Source organism: Symphodus melops (assembly GCF_947650265.1).
Source record: "Symphodus melops genome assembly, chromosome: 7".
Classification (NCBI taxonomy): Eukaryota; Metazoa; Chordata; class Actinopteri; order Labriformes; family Labridae; genus Symphodus; species Symphodus melops.
In genome coordinates, this window is record NC_136697.1 from 11,528,647 (window position 1) to 11,549,762 (window position 21,116).

At 40.2% G+C, this 21,116-nt stretch overlaps 4 protein-coding genes across 7 annotated transcripts; 1 reads left to right on the forward strand and 3 right to left on the reverse strand.

Moving 5' to 3' along the window:
- Nucleotides 1–407: 407 nt before the first annotated feature.
- czib (CXXC motif containing zinc binding protein) lies at nt 408–3,638 on the reverse strand. The gene is made up of 8 exons (XM_079349162.1): nt 3,528–3,638; nt 3,353–3,436; nt 2,942–2,998; nt 2,767–2,848; nt 2,652–2,683; nt 2,133–2,210; nt 1,655–1,720; nt 408–734 (listed from the first exon to the last, which is right to left on the reverse strand). The coding sequence occupies exons 1-8, from the start codon at nt 3,531–3,533 to the stop codon at nt 657–659; spliced, it is 483 nt and encodes a 160-aa protein (XP_079205288.1). The 5' UTR covers nt 3,534–3,638; the 3' UTR covers nt 408–656.
- Nucleotides 3,639–4,037: 399 nt separating this feature from the next.
- uck2b (uridine-cytidine kinase 2b) lies at nt 4,038–9,589 on the reverse strand. The gene is made up of 7 exons (XM_079348235.1): nt 9,383–9,589; nt 7,322–7,481; nt 6,632–6,728; nt 6,399–6,541; nt 6,133–6,230; nt 5,686–5,734; nt 4,038–5,454 (listed from the first exon to the last, which is right to left on the reverse strand). The coding sequence occupies exons 1-7, from the start codon at nt 9,485–9,487 to the stop codon at nt 5,318–5,320; spliced, it is 789 nt and encodes a 262-aa protein (XP_079204361.1). The 5' UTR covers nt 9,488–9,589; the 3' UTR covers nt 4,038–5,317.
- Nucleotides 9,541–17,752, forward strand: aldh9a1b (aldehyde dehydrogenase 9 family, member A1b). Of its 4 annotated transcripts, none has more exons than XM_079348232.1 (12): nt 9,541–9,619; nt 10,457–10,677; nt 11,517–11,662; nt 11,942–12,071; nt 13,893–14,027; nt 14,784–14,980; nt 15,284–15,424; nt 15,533–15,721; nt 15,818–15,905; nt 16,026–16,167; nt 16,893–17,005; nt 17,175–17,752. In XM_079348232.1, the coding sequence occupies exons 2-12, from the start codon at nt 10,494–10,496 to the stop codon at nt 17,267–17,269; spliced, it is 1,560 nt and encodes a 519-aa protein (XP_079204358.1). In that variant the 5' UTR covers nt 9,541–9,619; nt 10,457–10,493; the 3' UTR covers nt 17,270–17,752. The 4 variants fall into 4 exon arrangements, with proteins under 4 accessions (XP_079204358.1, XP_079204356.1, XP_079204357.1 ...); XM_079348230.1 differs by lacking the exon at nt 9,541–9,619 and adding an exon at nt 10,125–10,311; XM_079348231.1 differs by lacking the exon at nt 9,541–9,619 and adding an exon at nt 10,126–10,261.
- zte38 (zebrafish testis-expressed 38) lies at nt 17,554–20,505 on the reverse strand. The gene is made up of 12 exons (XM_079348234.1): nt 20,175–20,505; nt 19,811–19,955; nt 19,565–19,628; nt 19,389–19,425; nt 19,255–19,275; nt 19,152–19,178; nt 18,947–19,014; nt 18,703–18,851; nt 18,384–18,616; nt 18,229–18,277; nt 18,111–18,151; nt 17,554–18,006 (listed from the first exon to the last, which is right to left on the reverse strand). Exons 1-12 carry the CDS (start codon nt 20,223–20,225, stop codon nt 17,959–17,961), a joined length of 933 nt encoding a protein of 310 aa, XP_079204360.1. The 5' UTR covers nt 20,226–20,505; the 3' UTR covers nt 17,554–17,958.
- Nucleotides 20,506–21,116: the final 611 nt, after the last annotated feature.

Here is a 21,116-nt window from a genome sequence, read left to right on the forward strand (position 1 = left end):
ATTGATACAATGTCAGGAACTCATTTATTATTTATTAATTGTGTTTGACGTATGTGTTTGACCCTAACATTTAAGCTCCGGTCTGTTCAAATATATTAGGCAGGCCTACAGTTTAATACTAGTATGTTTTCCATGTATGGTTCCACCTGGAAGAAATCTAAATAACAGTGTGACTTTCTATAATTATAAGGAGATAGTTGATATGTGATACGATTAACTATGATGATTTATGAGCAGTTTACAGTACCTTAACACAATAACAGAGTGAGAGCTCTTCTTGTATTTGCAACTCTTTGCACTGTTCAGATTTATGTGGTGTTCTACAAATTCTTACGATTTTTTTGGTTTATTTTGTACATGAGCTTTTTCTATAGTCTCTTCTATATAAATAAAAAAGGCACTCAAACTTTCAAGGAAAAATCTTGAAAGAAATGTTTCACCTTTCAATTTTATTCAGGCATTGAAAAATACAATTTGAACGGGTTGATTAATCCCACAGGTGAATGGAAACTGGTGGTGGTGATCCCCTCCTGTTAATGTAAAAAAAAAAAAAAACACCACCTCCGCTTCTGAAACATCCTTGAAGCCTGGAAATAAGCCTGCGAGTGTTTGGTTTGAGAGTTCATTGCCCATCTCTGAAGCCTTTTCACATGACATCAGCACTTGATGAACTGGTGTGTGACCTCATAGATTCCCACCGACTCACTGACTTTTTCATCATAGTCTGTCCAGTCCTGAAATTGAAATACGCAAGTTGGTAGTTATTAATATAAAAGGGCTGACAGTAAACACCAAAGGAAATAATGTTGTTATTTTGAACTAACTCAATAAATGAATGTACTCGTTCAAACAGAATGGAGTGAGGACAAAAATGCCCTTATCTAGAGTCTTTGACAGGTTCTAATGATCATATTTAAAAAAAAAAAAAAAACTTTCACAAGTAGGAATGCTCAATGGTAAAAATAAAGTCCATATTAAAATGTTATTATTCACAAATACACCCATCCAGACAATTTCAAGAAATGCTACTAAAAGTAGCACATGTGTGAACACAGGTTAAAACTGCTCTCCTACATAGAATTTCTGTAATGACACTTTAGTGTTTTGTTTTTATCTTGACTCTGTATCTTTTAGTATAGCTGCACTGTCATTCATTTACTGCTCTGTGAATTGCCCCCCAGGGACAAATAAAGTTTGTTCAAATATTTGAATAATACCTTAATTAATGTGTATTGTTAATTCACTGTTCTTAATGTCAGTCAGACCTGATACAGTTCAGTTTTGTCTAGAGACCAAAAACAGCTTGGAGAGTGAACAGCTCTTCCTGATATCTGCCAGAATGTTTGGGAAGACTTGTTGTTCACTCCAGGCTCCTTGACGTCACAGATTATTTTAGCTGGGTCAATGTCACATGACCTTGATAATGATAATGTCTTTTTGAATATATGCAGAGCTTTTGGAAGTGTCTGGAAGTTGTGTTTGGGCATGACACTGAACCTCAAGTGTGATGTTGAATCATGCTGTATTCATCTGATGTATAAACTTTCATCAACATGAGCCATATGAGTCTAAGGAGTCTCATTGTGTGGAGTCAAGTCTTGATCATTTCCTCGACACTACAGTCTAAAGGACAAGCTGTTTCCACTGAACTTACTTTTTCTAGTAGGTTGACTTCAGGAAATGATGTGCCAGACTCTTCACCTTGAGCAGCAAAGCCAGCCTGGATTGAGTTTATGAAAGAGGAGGAAAGTGAAGTGAGTCACATGACATCATTACGTTGTCAACTTCTGAGGTTTTTCTTAGTTTCTGACTCAAGAGAAATGTTCATGCTCCACATTAAACACTGAATGTGTGACATTTTACACCTAGACATAGCACAAATCCAGTATAGTCTCTGAAAATATCTCTCAGGGTCACGATTGTCGACAATGAGTGAGACACCCGAGTCGAGCGTTCTGTGATGTTGTCTGAGCTGCATCTACACTGTGTACTTTTGCAAGCGAAGAAGACTTTTTACCATCTTCGTGTGTAACACATCCATGTTAATATCATTATATTTAAGTTGAAACGCCTGCTGTGAAACGGGAACTCTGTACACATTGTAAAACCCTTATCGGGTCAAAGACTCTCACTTGTGGTTGGAAGTCGACGGGCTCCAGACCTCGACACTCAAACTGCACCATCGTCTTGAAGCGTTCGTTGTCCTCAGCCTTCAACACAGCAGAAAAGCAGACACATTTCTCAACTTGTGAGACAATAAAGTCACTCTATAGTTGCACTCAAAAACAAACTGATGTAACATGGTTAAAGCATAAGATTTTCTGCATACATTTAGCCTTTCCAAAATAGTTTGTGATGCTTTACGTTTAGTATGAAAGAGGCTAAACTTATTCAGAAAACCGAACACTGTAAAACAAAGTGCACAACAAGCAAATCATTGTTTCACCGTTATTCTGTTGTTACTTAGTGCATCATTATCCTCACCGGTTGCATTCAATACAGCTCTATAAATAGAGAGCCAAGTGACCTAGCAATGTCTCTCCTCTATAATCAGTCATGCATTCATGTGGCAATTGGGTGCAATATAGGGGCACAACTGAAGCTCCTATGTGGACTGTGAGGCTGGTGTCATGTACAGGAAGGGTGCTTACATTATAAGGTGTAATGGTATCACCCAGGATATCTGCAGGGAGGCAAGTAACCAATTATAAATCCACCAGAGTTTTGAGTTGATGATTTTGAGTCAAATGACATAATAGCCGGTACCTATTGAATTTTCCCTGGCACAAAGTTTACACTTCAGCACCATGCTGGCACTGCCTCTTCCTCCTTTGAGTGGCACACTATCCTGTTGAATGACAAACACATTAGGTATAGTGTTAGACAGTGAGCATGGCACGCACCAAATACATATTTCACATAAACAAAATGTTATCTTTACCGCAAGAGTGACATACTGCCATTTGTCTGGGACCTCTCCACAGTTCCCACACTTCAGCTAAATACAGAGGCAAAGCACAAAGTGTTTATTGTGAGATTATTTAAAGAGTCAAAAAATCATAGCAGGGACACACATAGACAATGAACGGCATCTGGTCTGCACTGTTACAACTTTAAAGTCAAGGCATTTAATTACAGATACAAAGAGAAGTGACGACATGGATAGAAAGAAGTCAGAAAGAAGAGGTGAACAATGAACAGCGTTAACAACATGTAAATACGAGTTACTGTCAGCACCTAACCTTACAAGATGAGAGCAAGAGAAAGAGGAGGCTACATCGACAGGGAGTACAGTTATAATACCATATCTAATGGAGTCAGTTAGCATGCTGGCTTGACTTGATCATACTACCTTCAGAAACCAGCGGAAGTCATCGCCCACCGGTCTAACATTGGTCACATTCTCCAAGGTGGCTTTAAACTGGAGCCCAAACTTCTGTGATTCATACGACAAAACAACAGAAGACAATTAACCCATCTGAAACACTTCGCTGTTTACATCAGCAACATGCAGCAGGGATACATACCACCATCTTGACGCGTCCCTACTGACCACTCCTCCTGCTGCATTCAGGAACCCTTGGTTCATTTTGGCTTCGGAACTATGCCATGTTATTGTCCTCTGAGGAGATGACAAAGGTTTAGTAAAATTGTAGCCGCTGTCATGAAACAGAGACAAAAAAACAGTTAAATTAAAATATTTGAGTTTAGTTTGTTTTCCAATGATTTCGTATTTTCTTTTACCTTTATGATTGCTCGCGTCTGTAAATAGCGATGTCAGTATTTCATGTTACGTGCTTAGGGTTATTAAACGCATCATAATGTTAAATGTGGGTCATCGATACTACAGCGCCATCTCGTGGACATATAAACATAGCATCCATGACCTACTTATTGTGACTACCGGTAGTCTATATATTACAATCCGTGTTTGTTCAACAATATGTTCACCCAATAATTCACATATGTAAAGAACTCTTGTGAAAACACAGTATTCAATGGCGTTGAGTAAATAAACACTCATTTGACGAGGACACTGGACTGTCAAGTTTATTGACTTGTAAATAAGTGACGTCATTAATCTAGAAATCATCCAACCACGTGTACTCCAAACAGCCATACAGTACAAATCGATCATTCAAGTTTTCGATACAAAACAAATACAGCACAAATACAACACTGATCCATCAGATCTTTTATTGTAACCTTGAGATAGTGTTGAAACCGGTCTACGGTGGATACTTACTGTACATGAAAACCTGAGGCAACTTCACAGAGGCATTGTGGTGTCTTTGTGGTTATAAACCACCTGACCTGGGAAAAAACGGATTATTCTGTGATAACTGTCTCTTTCTGGCATTTCAGATCAAAAGGGTATCATCAACCTGAGTGTAGAAATCAGAATCTGATTCAGCAGGGCTGCAACTGTCATACTGAAGTAGCCAGCCTTGAGAAACCTAACCCATTTTGTAACTCAAGTGTTGGATTTTTTTTAACAGGAATAATTTAACAATATGTTTGAATTAATTAGGTAGAGGTTAAATGCATCCTCCAAAAATGTACAATATCTACAACACTGGACTGTGACAGCACTTTTCTTCAATCTTTCAGCCTTTGGGTTCATTGTTCTTGTAGTCACATTGTTCAGCATGTGACAGTCAGTATTGGAAAATTATGTAGTGCGTTTCTGCTGCTGCAAACATACAGAATCAATGCGGTGGACTCTGTGTAGAAAACAGACCCATAGAGAAACACAATACATCTTTGAACACTCAAAGTGTAGAAAACACTCCCAAGATTGTCAGTACAAATACAGAGTGCAATCCTGGTTTCTTCAACTCTTCTTCGTATTGTCATCCTCCTCATTTGGAAACCCTCGAAACATCTATCAGCTTCCCCAGACTTTAGGGGTTCAAGTTTTATCAGACATTACAAAAAAAAAAAAGAAAAAAGAAAAAAAAAAGGATTCCCCTCTTTTATTCATTAGCGGCATGAATTATTCCATGAAGCATCAGGGGATACATAAAAAACAAATTGCAACCTGGGAGAAAAATGCATGAGGTTAATTTTAACCCATGGTCTCATCACAAGAAGAACAAGGGCATGTCTTTAACCCTCCAGACTAAAATCTAAATCCCAATAATTACAATTTAAGTAACTTATAACATGAGTAGTCATAATTACAATAAAAGGCAATTCAATTCTTTTTGCATCTGTTGTTTTTTCCTCTCTTAAATACAGTGATGCCAATAACGGGCATTATTTACAGCGTGACCCGCACACCCCTCTCCACCCCAAGAAGAGAGGTGTAATGGGGTCAATGAGGCCGACTGCTGGACTCGGAGGTCCGCCTCTGGCGTGGGGTGCTGTGGCCGTTCATGCAGCCGTTGTGACGCTTGCTTGGTCCGCCGTTCAGAATGTCTTGGATGTGCTGAACTATTAAATTGATGGCCACTGGAGGAAACCAGGAGGAGAGAGAAGGAGGACTTAGCAGTGCACTTCATTATCAACGATGGTCATTTTAAAAAGGAAATAAATCTGAAACAGAATCAAAGTTATCTTACATTTATGCCTCCTACATTAGATTGATGGTACTCACTTGCTGACAGCGTTTGTAAGGAGTTTAGTACTTTATGCAATGTATGGTTGTTACCTTTGGTTTCACTGTACATTAACTGTGCTTACCGAGGTTATCTGCTCCTCGTGGAATAATCACATCTGCATACTTCTTAGTCTAGTAAGAGTAAAGTGATAAAAACAATGCACAAATTAGGACAAAGTCTCTCACACAGATTAGCATTCATAGAAGGAAGTAAAGAAATAAAATAGTATGTCAACAAGTTCTTTATAAACAGGTTTATAAGCAGGTTTCTTTGTGTCATACTTAAAGGGATACTTCACCCATTTGCATTAAGCTTTGTATCATTAGAAACATTCAACACTACTACCATGTTTCTAATGATACAAAGCTTCATGTAAATGGGTGAAGTATCCCTTTAAAATCGCCTCTCTTCACAGCAATGTCTGCAGGAAACGCATGCATTACACAAAGCTAATATTTTCACATCGAGTCGGCCATTCTGGTGAATCCGACGAGAGCTACAGATGTTTGGAGTTCAACATGTCACTCACTGGTAAACAGAACTCCTCAAAGGCCGGTTTCACAAATGTGATGTACTGAGCCAACACCTGCTCCAGCTCCCTGCCACGCTCACTGATGTCTCTGAGAACTGAAACAGAGAAAGCAAACCGAGTATATGAATTTGTGACATATTGGCATGTAAATATACTCCACAGAGGAAACGTTAAGGAGGTGACAGTTTTATGAGCCGTAGGTGGAGCTCTTCTCTGTACTCGTTACACACGCCATGGTTATTAACGCAGCTCTCCCCACACACCTCTGCGTGAAAGCCTTGTGTCTGGGTCGGTGTCGACAAACAGCTTCATCTGGAACAGGTCTCTGATTTCCTGGGAGTAAAACATAAGGATGCCCTCAAACAGGACCACATCGGCCGGATACACTGTGACAAACTCCTCTTTCCTGGAAACACACACATACACACACAATCAGTAACCATATCATCAGATCACATTTAAATGATAACACTGCCAGTAATCATGAGTAGCTCACCTGGAATGAGTGACAAAGTCATAAACCGGGATCTGGATGGTTTTCCCCTGTAGGATCAGTCGCAGTGTTTGCATTATCAGCTCATTGTCAAAGGCATCTGAGGACAAAAGAAGGCATGGTAATGCTCTTGATGAGATGTCATATTTAACCCACATTACACCAGCTCCATGTGGCCACGTGGGACCAACACTGCACGTTTGGTAACCCAGGAGTCCCTTCAGCATTTAACAGGTGTTGGGTTCTGCCTGCCCCTGGAAGCAGCTGCCACTATGAAAGGCCTGCTGACTGAGGGGGTTTAAAATCAGCTGAGAAAGGAAGCAGGAGCTAGAGGGCCGCAGTCGGACTCCAAAAATGGAGTGTGTGCATCTGCCAAACGCATCGGAAAAAAAAAATTGAGTGACACGTCAGAAAAGAATGCTGCTGTGCAAACTTCTGAACACGTGTCTGTTTAAAGACCTCTCGTCTGCTCCGCAATTTGCATGACATACAGTATTATTAGCTTTAACCTCATTAGTGGGAAGGCTTCACATACTCAACACATTAATGCCATCTATTTTCACAAACCATTGTCGTTTCAAACCAGCTGAAAATGCATTTACCTGATCAAATAAAAGCCAGCAAAGGTGTAGCATGTGTTCCTCCTTGCATAAAAGCATGAGCCCTAACACAAGTTATCAAGTGTGTTTATACCTGGATGGTCGAAGTTAAACTGGCCCTTTTGTGCCTTTGCTTTCTGCTCTGGAGTTAGAACTTTGTAGAAGCTGTCCTGGCTGAGGATGGCCACCTGCCGCTGGTGGTGGTCGATCTCGTTCTGGCCCAGCAGCTCCATGATCTTCTCGCATACTGACGACTGCAGAGACACAAACATGGATCAGAAGAGCCCACAATAAAGGAGCTTACCATTTCATTTTTAACCCCTCGGTAAGATCTACCAGAAAATAGGCAGAGCAGGTGGGGGATTTCCCAACCTGTATGCATCAGCTAACAAAAGTGTAGGTGAACTCCTACCGACCCACCATATTTGTCCCCACTGACCCTGCCAACCAAATGGATCTCATACCCAGTGCTGACTCAGCAATCTGAGGCCACAGAGGCTCTGTTGCCTTTGTGTCCCTGATATTGAACCACAATGAACTCCAACCACACCCACCTGACCTACCCCAAGAGAGTTAGATGAAGCGAAAAACTGTAACATTTATTATAAATCAACACATGAGGATAGGAATGTATCATTCCTATCATGAATTTCCCTCTGGATCAATAAAGTATCTATTATCTATCTATCTATCTATCTATCTATCTATCTATTTAGCTAGAGACAATATGTAATAATGAACAACATTTGTTCGGTTCATTTATACTGGATATATAAAGGTGAACTTTATATATCCAGTATAAGTGACCAACATTATTTTTATTACTGAAGACCGCATTTATGAATTTATGAAGATAAGACTATCTATTCTTGAATCATTCATCCACTGAGACAAAAAAAACAAAAACATCTGCATTGCTTCAAAACTGATTACAGACAAGGACTATAAAATCACATCAACGACACGTGCAGCCAGGCTTCATCATCCACTGGTGTAGTCTGAAGTCAAAACTTTCCACATAACACTTCATCCGGTCCCCTGTAAGGCTTATTCAGGAAGCAAAACTCTGGCTCTGTGCCAGTGGGATTATATCTGGGACAAAGATCAGAGGAAAGGTGACCCCCCCCCCCCCAAATACCAACTACCCAAATTGACACCTAAAACAAAAGCCCCTGACATGTTCCAGTAGCGTATCCGGTTTATATAATGTCTTGTTTACAAAGCCAGATCTCAGGAAACACTCGGATCATAACAAAGAAATCTGATGACGTCTTCATCTAATTCCATGTCTGTGTGCGCGTCAGCGCGCGCCTCCGTTCACGTGTCATCAGCCCACGCAGCCGCGCAACTTACAGTAAAGCGAATAAAAGGAAAACGTTCATTCATGATATAACCCGATAAAAGTCGGCTTCTGTTTTAATAGGCATGGACTGCTGGTAAACTAAATGTGTCATAACATTAAAGATTATATATTTGGTCTTGCTCCTTTACAAAGATACGGCTTGGGTATAATAAAGAGGAAAATCTATGGAGATGTTTTTGTTTTATTTTTTCCCGCTGGCGCCAGAGTCTGCTCCAACATCTAGGTTAATGTTATTCAACATCTATCGGTTACACTAGGTCACTCCATCAGAACATGTATTTAACATTTACAAGCCAAGACGGACATTTGTGTGATTGAATATAAATATATAGTTACAGTCTTCTCTTCGGTATTGTAGACAGGGAGTTGAACATGGTTCCCAGTGTTTACAAACAGCTCAAAGAGCCTTGTGGCAGGCTATTGTCTGGCGCAGCAGCCGGCACTGCTAGCATGTGATGGAATTTAGCTAGGCGGCTAAGTGAGCTAACATCTGGTGATCTGCACCTAGTGCTAAGTTAACAGACTGTCAGGCCTTGCAAATACGAGAAAAAAAGCTGAATAAAACAAACTGAAAGTCTATTGCAAGAGTTGGTGGACACGCTTGATAGGCTAAACCGGTGCTAGCGAGGCTGGGTAGTTTAAACAGATGACAGAGCTGTCAATCAAACCCCAGCATTGAGCCGTTGAAGCCACGCGGTCAACTCGCAGCCGGCGACCAACTGTCGTGAATTAGCTCAAATTTAACCATGACAACTTAAGACAATCATCACATTAGCTATCTAGGGTACCGACCTTGCCACTTGCTGTGCCCCCGGAGACACCGATAAGAAAAGGTTGTCGAGTGATGGTTGTGTCCTCGTCCCGGTCCCTCAGATGTGTCTCAGTGTCTCCGGCCATACTTGCAGTCTGAGCTCAGAGCTGGTGCTGCGTTGGATCATTATTGTTGCGAAGCTCCTCCCACAACGCAACCGCGATTGTTAAAAAACATCGCAATACTATTTTGAGTATTTTATTTAATTATATATTTAGGTATGTTTGACATTAATTGTCGCCATTCGTAATTATGTATGTATTATTATTATCTTGCCTTTATTTTTTTTGTGACTGACAGTAAAAATATCAAATCATAGGATGAAACCGTTGAACATTTTTAGTCCCGCCTCCTGCTTGAGCCGCTACGAAATGATGTAACGTTCATGTGCTACTCGGATGATATAGTGTCTAGATTTTAAAAAGTAATTTTTCCTCGGCGTGTTCTTTACTAAAAACGTCACAGAACACAACCGATAAAAGATGATGTGTTGTATTGTTTGAATGTGATCTACGTGAAACTTACCGGTAAAAGACCAATACATGTTACAGATCACAAATTAATCCAATTCTGTTGCGCAAAACATGAACAACACAATGTATGTATGTACCACTCAGTCAATATTTGCTTTTATTCGCAATGTTCCTGTGTAACATCACAACAAAAATCTGAAAACTGGGGTTAAAAACTTTTCTTCTGACTTTCATCCGAGACGCACCTCTCGTTTGTTCAAGAAAATGATTTATTCCAATTCTTCCGACATCCCGTGAATCGGGCATCAACTGCAGCGAAAAAGTACGTCAACACTCGCTGTAAGACAAGTTGCCTAAATCTAAACAGCAGTACGTGTAAATAAACATGTAAGTAAGTTCAAAGGGGTCTAAACATGAAGCTTAAACAACATGACAAGGTGATCAAACCGCTGCTAGCATGTACCAGTTATGTACAGTTCTTGCTGCTAATTTAAGCTAATTTAACTTTTAGTAGGTGTAGTACTTTCATGTCTTTCTTATCTAACTTGGCTTAAATGCAGTGAATGATTATATGTTTTACAGTAAGCAACATTTCCAGGACAGGAGTCACTGTGTAACCATGCTGCTCCAGAAGCTCGCAGCTGCTTCGTCTCTACGACGGCCTGCTGCTCCCTTGGTTGCGGCGGTACGATTCGTGTCCTCCGGCTCAGTGGAAGTCTCAGCTCCGCTGAACTTCTGGGCCGGAGAGAGGAGAAGGAGCCGAGAGAAATGCAACACAGAACATGTTTACGAGCCTGCTACAGGTCAGACACACAGTGAATATATATATATATTATAAGTAACTGTAATGTTTTGCAGTCTTTTGACTTCATTGACTTTTTTTTTTTAATGGACTTTGGCTTCAGAACATGTTTACGAGCCTGCTACAGGCTGTCTGTGCGCGTGCATCTGTCTGGGGAAACATGTCGAACATATTTCAGCTATTTAAAGGTTATCCTAAAGTACATATCACTTAGTAGCTTTAAAAGTACGCGCCATGGTACATCATATATTTTTGATAATAACATGCAGGTAATGTAAACTGTGCACACACTGGTCGTTCCTCTTGTATTCTCCCCTGAACAGCTTCAGCAGAGTCATATAATCACATCCTAGCTGTTATATCAATCTTGCTTCTTTTATAGGTAGATGAATTTATTGACTTTCAGGATGACTTCGTTTTTTAAGTTTTAGTTTATTGTTTTGTGGACAGTCCCCTTTCACAATAATAGGAGCAGCTTTGGCACTTTTTGTCTATTTTCCAGCTGTAGTCCCCGGCCAGTTCTAAGTAAGCAACCTAAAATGGATAGCCATGCATTGGTTCCTAGTTTCAATTCCTATGTCTTTACTCCTTTTGAGCTAAGCTTGTCTGCAGCCCTATGCCATCATGGGAAAAATAAATATTCAAGACTGCATTTATTCAACATGCAAATGCATGAAAACAAGTCCTATACTTAATGTCCTTCTTTAATGTTGAATCAGTAAGAAGTGAACAAACAAGCAAAGTGAGACAGCTGAACCTAACAGAAGTGGTTTAACCTCTGCTTGTAATGTATATCCTGTCTACTAAACGCTAATCCTTGTCATATGTTCCTTTCTGCAGGGCGAGTCTTGTGCCACTTGGAGCCGTGTGGTGCTGTGGAGGTTGATCAGGCTGTGAAGGCTGCCAAGTCAGCTTTTGACCTCTGGAGTAAGCTGTCTGGGATGGAGAGGGCAAGGATTATGATTGAAGCTGCACATATCATTGAGGTGATTTGTTTTTTTTGTTTATTCTGTTGATCTTTTAGGAACATCTAGTAAGGAATATTAAGAATCTTTACGTCTTTACTTGAATGTTTGGAGAGGTCAGCTCAACTGTAACAACAGAAGCTTCAAAGTTGAATTTTGAACACCTCGAGTATCTCATATAATTCTCTTCTTCTCAACGTATTCATGCCAGTGTCCTGTTTTGCCAATCTAGTGATTTCTTTATTGTTGTGTAACAATCACACTGACAAAAATGACACGTCCCCTTTCTATCACGCTCAGGCCAGGAGAGAAGAGATAGCTGAAATGGAGGTGGTCAACAATGGAAAGTCCATCACAGAGGCCCGTTTGGATGTGGACTCTGCCAGACTGTGTATAGAGTACTGTGCAGGGCTCGCCAGCACTCTGGCAGGTCGGTTCAGTACAACTCACACTGAGTTATGGGATTTCTGGAGGAAAGTGGCAAATTAGAATAACGGATACAAGCACGACAGACGGCACACATAAATATTCTGAACAATCTCGAGTTTTAAATGTTGTTTTTGTGGGAAAGCATCACATGATGGCTTGATTTTTAAAAGGCTGTCCGTATCAAACCATTAATCTTAAACACTAACCGAAGCATTGCTGTTGAATATGTTGTTTGAGAAAAAGACTCCCAATACTTCCATTTCTGATCCTATATTGACGGACACTCTGAGGGCGTCTAACTGAGCTTCAAGGAACTTTCCAGTCCAAACTTAGGAGTGATTAATTAAGGAACATTCCCAGAGCAAAGACGAATGAAAGGTGTGGTTGAGCTACTTACTTGGTGTGATACATTCTTTAATAAGCTTTGGGGCGTAAAAGGACAGATCAATGAAGTCATGAAATCTAGTTAGACAGGGTGAATGAGCGTCACTGTTGAATACACTGTAAACCATATTTAAAAAGTATAAGTCGGGGTCGCCGGTGGCGCAGCTGCAGTGCGCGCGACCCCATGTATTGAGGCTTAGTCCTCGCGCGCGGGCGGCCCGGGTTCGCGTCCGGCCTGTGGCCATTTCCCGCATGTCTCTCCCCACTCTCTCTCCCCCTTTCCGACTCTATCCACTGTCCTCCCTCTACAATAATAAAAGGCAAAAAAAAAAAAAAACAAAGGCCAAAAATAAAAAAAATCTAAAAAGTATAAGTCTACAAATAGAGTAACCTCTTCACATGCTGATACATTTTTATATGATAGATAGATAGATAGATAGATAGATACTTTATTGATCCCGAGGGAAATTCAAGGCATCCAGTAGCAGTATACAGACAGGCAGGACACAAGACATTAGTTACAATACACACCCGCTGTCCCCCCTCCCCTCTGTATACTCACTTTTATTTACCGTTCTTCTGGTTTCTTTCGTTCTTCATCTCATTTAGATAATCGAGGGGAAATGGTTGCTTTTCTCCAGATGACAAATATTGGACTTTTTTTTTTATTTGTAACATTTTTATTGGTTTTCAACAGAAAAACAAGTTAAACATTTTTGCCATCATGTCATTAAAAGGGAAACATAAAAGAAAAGACAAAAATATATACACATATAGCCATCTATCTATTCTTAGCAAGAAAAAGTCCCAGTCCACGGCGTCCCCTTCATCTTCACAGTACAGTACAAGACAAGACACAAGAGAAGGGATTTATTCCAGGTGGGCGCGACCAGTTTAGGGAAAACTGGTCAAATCCTCAGGAAGGTAGTCAAGCAGAGGACCCCACATTTCATTAAAAAAAACTTCTCCTTACCCACAAATATCTTAATGCTGTGATCACTTTCATTGGAAGTGTTATTAGGTGTTTTCAAATGAGAGTGCATCTCTAATGAGATCTATCCCAATCCAGCCTGTAGTTTTTAACTTTCATTCAGTACTTAAAGAACTCTCATCTCACAAACTTTCCACCGTTTTCTCCTCAGCTTGAGAACTCCTCGGCTTTTTTTAAAAGTCTTCCTCACTCCTCTCAACATTTCCTCACACGAGGAGCTCTCTTCAGGGTTAAGATGTGTTTCTCTCTTTTTACCAGGATCTACTCTAAGCTGTAAGGGGAAGTTCTATTAGACAATGTCATGTTTACAAGAATTGTCTTTTTAAATATTATTACTGGGAGCAACTCTATTTATGAGGAAGCTTTGTTAATGCAGCTCCAAGTGTTTGGATTTTTTAAATGTGCTCTTTCTGTTAACATGTATGTACCTGTCTTTCTTTGCTCAAGGCCAGCATGTCCAGCTGCCTGGTGGATCCTTCGCATACACCCGCAGGGAGCCTCTGGGGGTCTGCGTCGGCATTGGTGCCTGGAATTATCCTTTTCAAATAGCAGCCTGGAAATCAGCTCCAGCACTGGCCTGTGGTATGGGATAGGTGATCATTGTTTTGTGTGTGTGATATTGGAAGAATTTGCAGCAAGTTTAGTTTTTCTTGTTACAAAAACTCCTGCACACATAAGCACACAGTTAAACTGTCAATAGTAGCCCTAGGCTTCGATCTGGCTTCCTTCAAAAAGAAACCGACATGCATTTAACTTGGTCATAAGTTTGCCGAAATATCAGCATCATGATGCAGATTTGAACTAAGTAAAAGTACATCTGTCAGGCCTGTCCTCGTGAGGAGATCTGTGAGGTTTGTTGAGTGGAGGTAGGCTTAATTATTTCTGATGCATTCAGGAAGTATGCAAATCTAAACACTGATTGGATTTTGCGACACAGCGTCAAGCAGATTGATAAATGGTCGTCAGGCTACAGCTGATGGGAGCTGGGAGGTCATTATAGCGGTCGGTTAATTCTGCTTTTGCGCTCCATGCAAACAGTTTTTCCTGCATACGCCTAAACCTGCTGACACGTGATTGGTTAATACTGCCCACACTAAACCGCACACTTTCTACTCTTTTTCTGTAGTCTGTACATTGAGATTAGCCACAAGTAATCCTGAACTAAAATGATGACCCTTCAGCAACAGGTGGATCTACGCCTCCATTATGTTTCCTACCTGTGTTTTTTAATCCTGAAATTACGTATTTGTGATAGAGATCTGTATCTATTGTTCAGGTTTGCCAAATGTACAACCTCAAACAATGTGAGCTGTTTCTTGAATCCATCATCTAAAATAGGGAACTCCATGGTATTCAAGCCGTCACCAGTGACTCCTGTGACAGCCGTCATGTTGGCAGAAGTGTACGCTGCTGCTGGAGCTCCTGAGGGTCTCTTCAACGTGGTGCAGGGCAGCCAGGAGACGGGCAGCTTACTCTGCTACCACCCTGACGTCGCTAAGGTGTCCTTCACTGGAAGTGTGCCCACCGGCAAAAAGGTCAGCCCTGCACTATTTACATTTTTTATTTTCTAATGAATATATTACATCTATTAAAAAAATCCAGCTTCATTGTCATTTTCAAAAGATTTTTACATTGTTCTTCTGCATTTGACTTTATAAATTTATAAATAGAGTTATCTCCCATTTTGGAAAATGTAAATGACTCTCTGTCGTCTAAATAAAATTAATAAAAATCCCAAAACTGTTCAGCTTCATACCGCTCATGAATGGGTAAGATTTCTCTGTCCTAATCTTGGATTCATACCCAGAACAATCTAAAAATGAGACTTTGACCCACAGATTATGGAGATGGCATCAAAGGGGGTGAAACCTGTAACGCTGGAGCTCGGGGGGAAATCTCCTCTGCTCATCTTTGAGGACAGTGACCTGGAAAACGCTGTGAGAGGAGCTCTCATGGCCAACTTTCTGTCGCAAGGCCAGGTACATCGTGGCTCCAGTTTAGGATATCGTGCTTTAGTTCTGTTCTCGCTGCTTCTGTGCACTTACAAAATGTAAGCTTGTTCTTTTTTGTGTGATTTGACATCGCAGGTATGCAGCAACGGTACAAGAGTCTTTGTTCAGAAGGATATTCTGCCTCAGTTTGTGGAGGATGTGGTGAAGAGGACCCGAGCCATCCAGATAGGTGACCCCCTGTTAGAGAGCACCCGAATGGGAGCGCTGGTCAGTCGGCCTCACCTGGAAAAAGTCCTGTCCTTCATCGACCAGGCAAAGAAAGAGGTAAGATCACTTCAATTAGTTTTGCTTAACTGAAATAAAACTCTTTAGGTCTTTAGGTCTTTGAGCAGCTTTTTAAATTTAGACCTGCTTTCCCAGGGGGCTTCAGTGTTGTGTGGAGGCGAACCTTTCGTCCCATCAGATCCCAAACTCAAAGATGGATACTACATGACTCCATGTGTGCTGGGTAAGACTTGTCTTCCGTGAGTAAACTGTGATTAAAGGTGTCGACATATTGTTGAACAACATGAACACAGTGTTCATTCATTAACATCTGGACATTTGGCTTTTTGTCCTCCACGTACAGGTAACTGTACAGATGACATGACCTGTGTGAAGGAGGAGATCTTTGGCCCCGTCATGTCCGTGTTGTCCTTTGAGACAGAAGAGGAGGTGCTGCGGAGAGCCAATGACACCACTTTGGGTCTGGCTGCAGGAGTTTTCACCAGGTGAGTTGGTGGTGACACATGCGGTGGACCTGACTTTTCAACCACATTGTGCTTTAGTGAGATTCTAGATTAAGAGTCTAGATTAACGCTGGAAAAGGAAAATGACTGATGGTTGATTTGAACAAAACAAATGAAAAATAAAGGCATGTGAACTATGTAGAAGATTAGTTTTCCTTTGTCCAAAATTCTGCAAATGTTAATTACACACTAATATCAAAATAATGTCTCTCGGAAAAAATAATGAACTGCTTCAATAAATTGTGGAAAATACAGGTTAACTGGTCGAGAAAGTTATTGACGTCCCATTTTTGTGATTGTGATAACTCAGAAATACTCGTAGGGAATATCTGCACATTTGGAACAAATGTTTACTCGGACTCAAAGATGAACTGACAACATTTTAGGAGTCAAAGTGAAGCCCTGGAGGGAATGGTTTTATACTTGCAGGGTTTTCTTTTAACCATCAATATTTATCAGTGAACAATCTTTCATTTCTTTACCTTTCTGTTGGATCTACTTTGAACAATCTCGTGCTCTGCAGAGTGTTAGAGCAGCTCTCTGGTTGTGTGTTCAAGGTTGTGTATCCTTTCAAGACGTTCAAATCCAGGTATATTCAGTCCACCAACAACTGACGTGTAAAATACGCTTTAATGAGTTGGTACAGGCAATAAACCTCAAGGTGTTAAATGTAGTTTGCCATTGTTGACGAGTTTGTTTTTCTTTAGGGATGTGAAGCGAGCCCATCGTGTAGTGGAACATCTCCAGGCTGGTTCCTGTTTCATCAACAACTACAACATTACTCCTGTGGAGGTGCCCTTTGGAGGCTTCAAAATGTCAGGTACAACCTGTAGCTTGCTCAAAGTCGTAACTAAAGAAACATGATGACATGACGTCTCCCCCTGCAGAGTGTAATACAGCACCGTCACAGCGTGTATTTATTTAAAAGAGCCTAGTTTCAGTACTTCGCCGGTTACATTCATCTAAATGATCATCTGTACTTTCAACAGGTATAGGACGGGAGAACGGCCAGGTGACAATTGAGCACTACTCTCAGTTGAAGACTGTGTTTGTGGAGATGGGAGATGTGGACAGCTTCTTCTAAGACATGAAAAAGAAGGAGCTTTCTCACAGAACCAGAGACTGAAACAAGCTGAGACGGCCCAAACCACACTTGCATCACTCAGAGAGAAAAAGGTCTTCACAGCGATGAGAATCGAACCTTGAGTCAGGGAGCGGATGCGATTGTTTTTTCAGTATTTTTCAGAAGTGCAGTAAATCCAGGCGGAAACATGGGATAGTGGACGTTTTACTATCATCGTGGCTAATAGATGAAGTGGAAGATTGTTCTCGATCTACTCAAGCATAGAGAAGACTCACACATGGTCATTTATACTTTTCTTTTCCTTGATGTTTTATTGCTTAACATGTCGTACATGTACAGAATCATGTCTTTTTCAGACTTGTATTACAAACAAATGTTTACAAATCAAGCTTTATTTTCTGAACAAAACTCATCAATTTAGTCTTATCCACAAAATATGAAAACAATGAAGCACTTTGAACATTAAATAGATTTTAATTCTTACATATTGTACACGTTGCACATTTTTATGCAATGTTGTTTCCATTAGAACTGTGAATGTACCAGCTTGTCTTAAGAGTAGAAGAAATGATCGAAACATATGAAGATGGTTTGAACGTAACCCTAAACGGTGTTTAACAATGCAATCAAATGAAGAAATAGTTGACGTTTGTCTTTACATTGCTGTTCGTTTGTTTTTCACCACATCGTTAATTCCTCCTCTTCTTCTTCGTCAGATTTTTTGATGCTTTTTTTCTCTAGATGAAAAGAGAAAATCACTTATTCCGTTTACCATGATGCATTACGATTTACTATTAATCCTGCATACGTTCATATCATCATCTGTCTCCTGATATTGTACCTTTGGCAGAGATCTTGGAGGTTTCTTGAACTGTGCAGACTCTGTGAAAAAGAAAGTCAACAGCATAAATCTTTTGAACATTTTGAAGTTTTCCAACAGTAGCAGCTCATAAACTCACCGTCTTCAGAAGGCAGGTCTTTGTCTTCAAACTTTTTCTCATGAGGATCCTGCAACAGGTATTGAGCAACAATCGTAATAAACTTGCAGCAAACTGAATGAACGGCGAAACAACTCTGAAAATGTGTACTTAAATATTTGTCTCTCTGCACCAACCTTGATGGTTTCCCTCTCAAGAGGATTTGTCAGGGGAGTCTGCTTGATCTCCCTCAGGTGGCTCCCCTCTTGCAGCTTCTCCAGTCGGCCTTTTTCCGCGGACACACGGACTCTTAAGGTGTGAAAGGCGGTTTGCACCTCACCCACCTTGAAGTGCATGGCCATGCCTTCAAACCAGAGGCTGTCGCATTCGCCCTCTTTGAAGCCCGGTGGCTGGTAATCTGCTGGGGTGACTTTGAAAGGAGAGGACAAAAAATGTTGCCAATGCAATGAAAAATGAACCAGGTGAGGATTTCTCGTAACATCGAGTCCGCCCTACTGTCGTCATAGTAGTAGAGCTTCATGGTGAGGTAGACGCTGTTAGGGAGAGCCTCGAGGTTCTGCATGAGCAGGAAGAGCTTCCTGATGAGCAGCACTGTGGCTCTCTTGGTGTCCTCCAGAGTCACCTGCACCTTCACATCGTTGTTCCTATAATTTCATGGAAGTGATTAACCCCTCATTTATATTAAGTGATCTTGTGTGGACGCCCCGTTTAAAACATTAACACAAACATCCATTCAAACCTGAGTATGTCCATCTCTGGCCCCTTCTTAGTGTATTTGAACTTGAACTGGTATGACTCAACAATACACTGAAATAAAGAGAACAGATATTAGGATCAGACCACATGCTGGAATTGTGATTTGCTTACACGCTTGTTGCTGTTCATAATTTTCTCATTTTCATAATTATTCATTTTGTAGTTTTTTTAATAAGAGGGGAACTTACATTTGGTTCATCTGGATTGGTGTACACCTATATTAAAAACATGGAGAATTATTGTTTAATATGTTTTATCATAAATGATACTTTACTGACTTAATTCACTCACCCCAATGAAGACAATCTGAAGCTATAAAGGGAAAAGTGTAGGAAATGAATCAAAGCAGTGTTTTGTTTTTTTCCAAGATGGCAGACGAGGTGAAACATTACTAATTCAAAGTATTAGTGGATGCCTTGACTTACATACTGCTTCTCCAATGCATCAAAGGAGCCCATGATCCTAGAGAGAGAGAGAGAAAACAAGACAAACCAGGTGAGGAGATGACATTGTCTTCAGCTGCATAGCAATGATTATCAATATAGATAACAGTGGGTCCTGTAGGTTAGGATAACCTTTAAGGAAGACAAATATGAACTACCATTTCACAACTTTGCTGGCACCGGGAGTGTTTCGATCCTCACGCAGAACTTTGATGCACAAATCTGTTGACAGGGTTAAGAGTTACGGTCACCACAACTATCTGTTCAGTTAAATATCTGGAGCTACTCCAGAATGAATGTGTAGAAAACACTAATTAAAAAAGACAAGTTATGATACACTATAAAGGTACTCTTCACGTTATTTATTACTGATTTGCTCTTCACTCGTCTGTATTTGCGCTCACCTTCCAGGTATCTGGATCTGTAGGCATCTTCAGGAAAAATGCCCCTGAGGTAGGTGATGGAGGACACGGCCACAGCCACCATCCTCTTCACGAACACAAGGGACTCGTTTTGGGTTTTCAAGTCATTCAGAAACAGCCCCGTCCACTATCAAAACACATACATGTGAATACCTGCGTTATTTACAGGAAGAAAGATGCTTAGTTTAACATGACGTGTGACATGGGGGCCACATGATGGCGCTGTTGTCTCCGTTAAGTTTACATTAGAGCAGACATATACATGGCTTTAATCCTTATCAAATAAACAAGTACATACACTTACAAATTAAACTTTAAATATAGTTAGTATGTAGAGTGGTCAAACCTCAGCAGTTCCATCCGTGCTCTTCTTAATGCACATCTTCCCAGATGCCATTTTCTCCTTTGTTGTTGTTGATATTACCAGGTTATTTTAATGCTAAAAATAATTAATGAGGCTAGCTAGCTTAATACAGACATTCAAATATTTAGAACCAGCGCATTAAAAGACAACATAAAAGTTCCTTATCTCTCTAAATTATTTTGCTGTGAGATTTAAGTCTACTTCTAAACAAGGGATTTTAAAGTCACTGAAGGAGTAAAATCACTTGAACATCATCCAGATTTCTTCTTCAGTTTTCCCGCCAATGGTTCGCCCGCAACGATCGTACAGTGACGTCACTAACTGTGCTATAATATTTACACAATATACGTAATATGTCGGATGGATGGATGGATAGATCGATAGCTAGATAGATAGATAGATAGATAGATAGATAGATAGATAGATAGATAGATAGATTTCAGTTTAACATGGTAATTTTAACAAAGTGGAGTAAGAGTTTTCCCCTGACATCTTGAAGGACCCAAAAAAATATTTTCACGATAATTAAATCCATAATCAACACAATGGTAGAATGTATTTTGGTGTTAGATTTCAGAAATTTCATCTAGCGAACAACTTGAAGCAAAATTCATTAGATTCATTAGGTTGGAAACAGTGGGAAAATATGAACAATGTTAGCAGTCTTCAGTTATAAACATTGGGGCCATAAGGTCTTAAAGTTTAATAAATACTACACTAATTCACAGAAGTGTTGTTTTTTTGTTTTTATTTTTGAGTTGGTTATTGTATTTATTTTCACGTTTGATCTAAAACAATAAGGGGGTTTTGACTGATTGGAAGCCTAAACACACACACACACATTGATACAAGATTCAAAGGTCTTCTCACTCAGGATATTTCTGGGGCCTAACATTGAATAAAATTACTTTTTAAAATTATTTT

Bases quoted from the DNA above. Each gene is read 5' to 3' on its own strand.
- czib (XM_079349162.1), bottom strand. The intron at 2,684-2,766 runs GTACCGGCTATT...GCCTCCCTGCAG, and splicing joins TGCCAGGGAAAATTCAATAG to ATATCCTGGGTGATACCATT. The intron at 1,721-2,132 runs GTGAGAGTCTTT...AACTCAATCCAG, and splicing joins CCGTCGACTTCCAACCACAA to GCTGGCTTTGCTGCTCAAGG.
- uck2b (XM_079348235.1), bottom strand. From the start codon at position 9,487: ATGGCCGGAGACACTGAGACACATCTGAGGGACCGGGACGAGGACACA. The intron at 6,542-6,631 runs GTGAGCTACTCA...GTGTGTTTCCAG, and splicing joins GACTTTGTCACTCATTCCAG to GAAAGAGGAGTTTGTCACAG. The intron at 6,231-6,398 runs GTGTGTGGGGAG...TCTCTGTTTCAG, and splicing joins CACAAGGCTTTCACGCAGAG to TTCTCAGAGACATCAGTGAG.
- aldh9a1b (XM_079348230.1), top strand. The intron at 11,663-11,941 runs GTGATTTGTTTT...TATCACGCTCAG, and splicing joins AAGCTGCACATATCATTGAG to GCCAGGAGAGAAGAGATAGC. The intron at 16,168-16,892 runs GTGAGTTGGTGG...GTTTTTCTTTAG, and splicing joins GCTGCAGGAGTTTTCACCAG to GGATGTGAAGCGAGCCCATC.
- zte38 (XM_079348234.1), bottom strand. From the start codon at position 20,225: ATGGCATCTGGGAAGATGTGCATTAAGAAGAGCACGGATGGAACTGCT. The intron at 19,179-19,254 runs GTGAGTGAATTA...TTTTTAATATAG, and splicing joins TTCAGATTGTCTTCATTGGG to GTGTACACCAATCCAGATGA. The intron at 18,278-18,383 runs GTTGGTGCAGAG...TACCTGTTGCAG, and splicing joins TTGAGAGGGAAACCATCAAG to GATCCTCATGAGAAAAAGTT.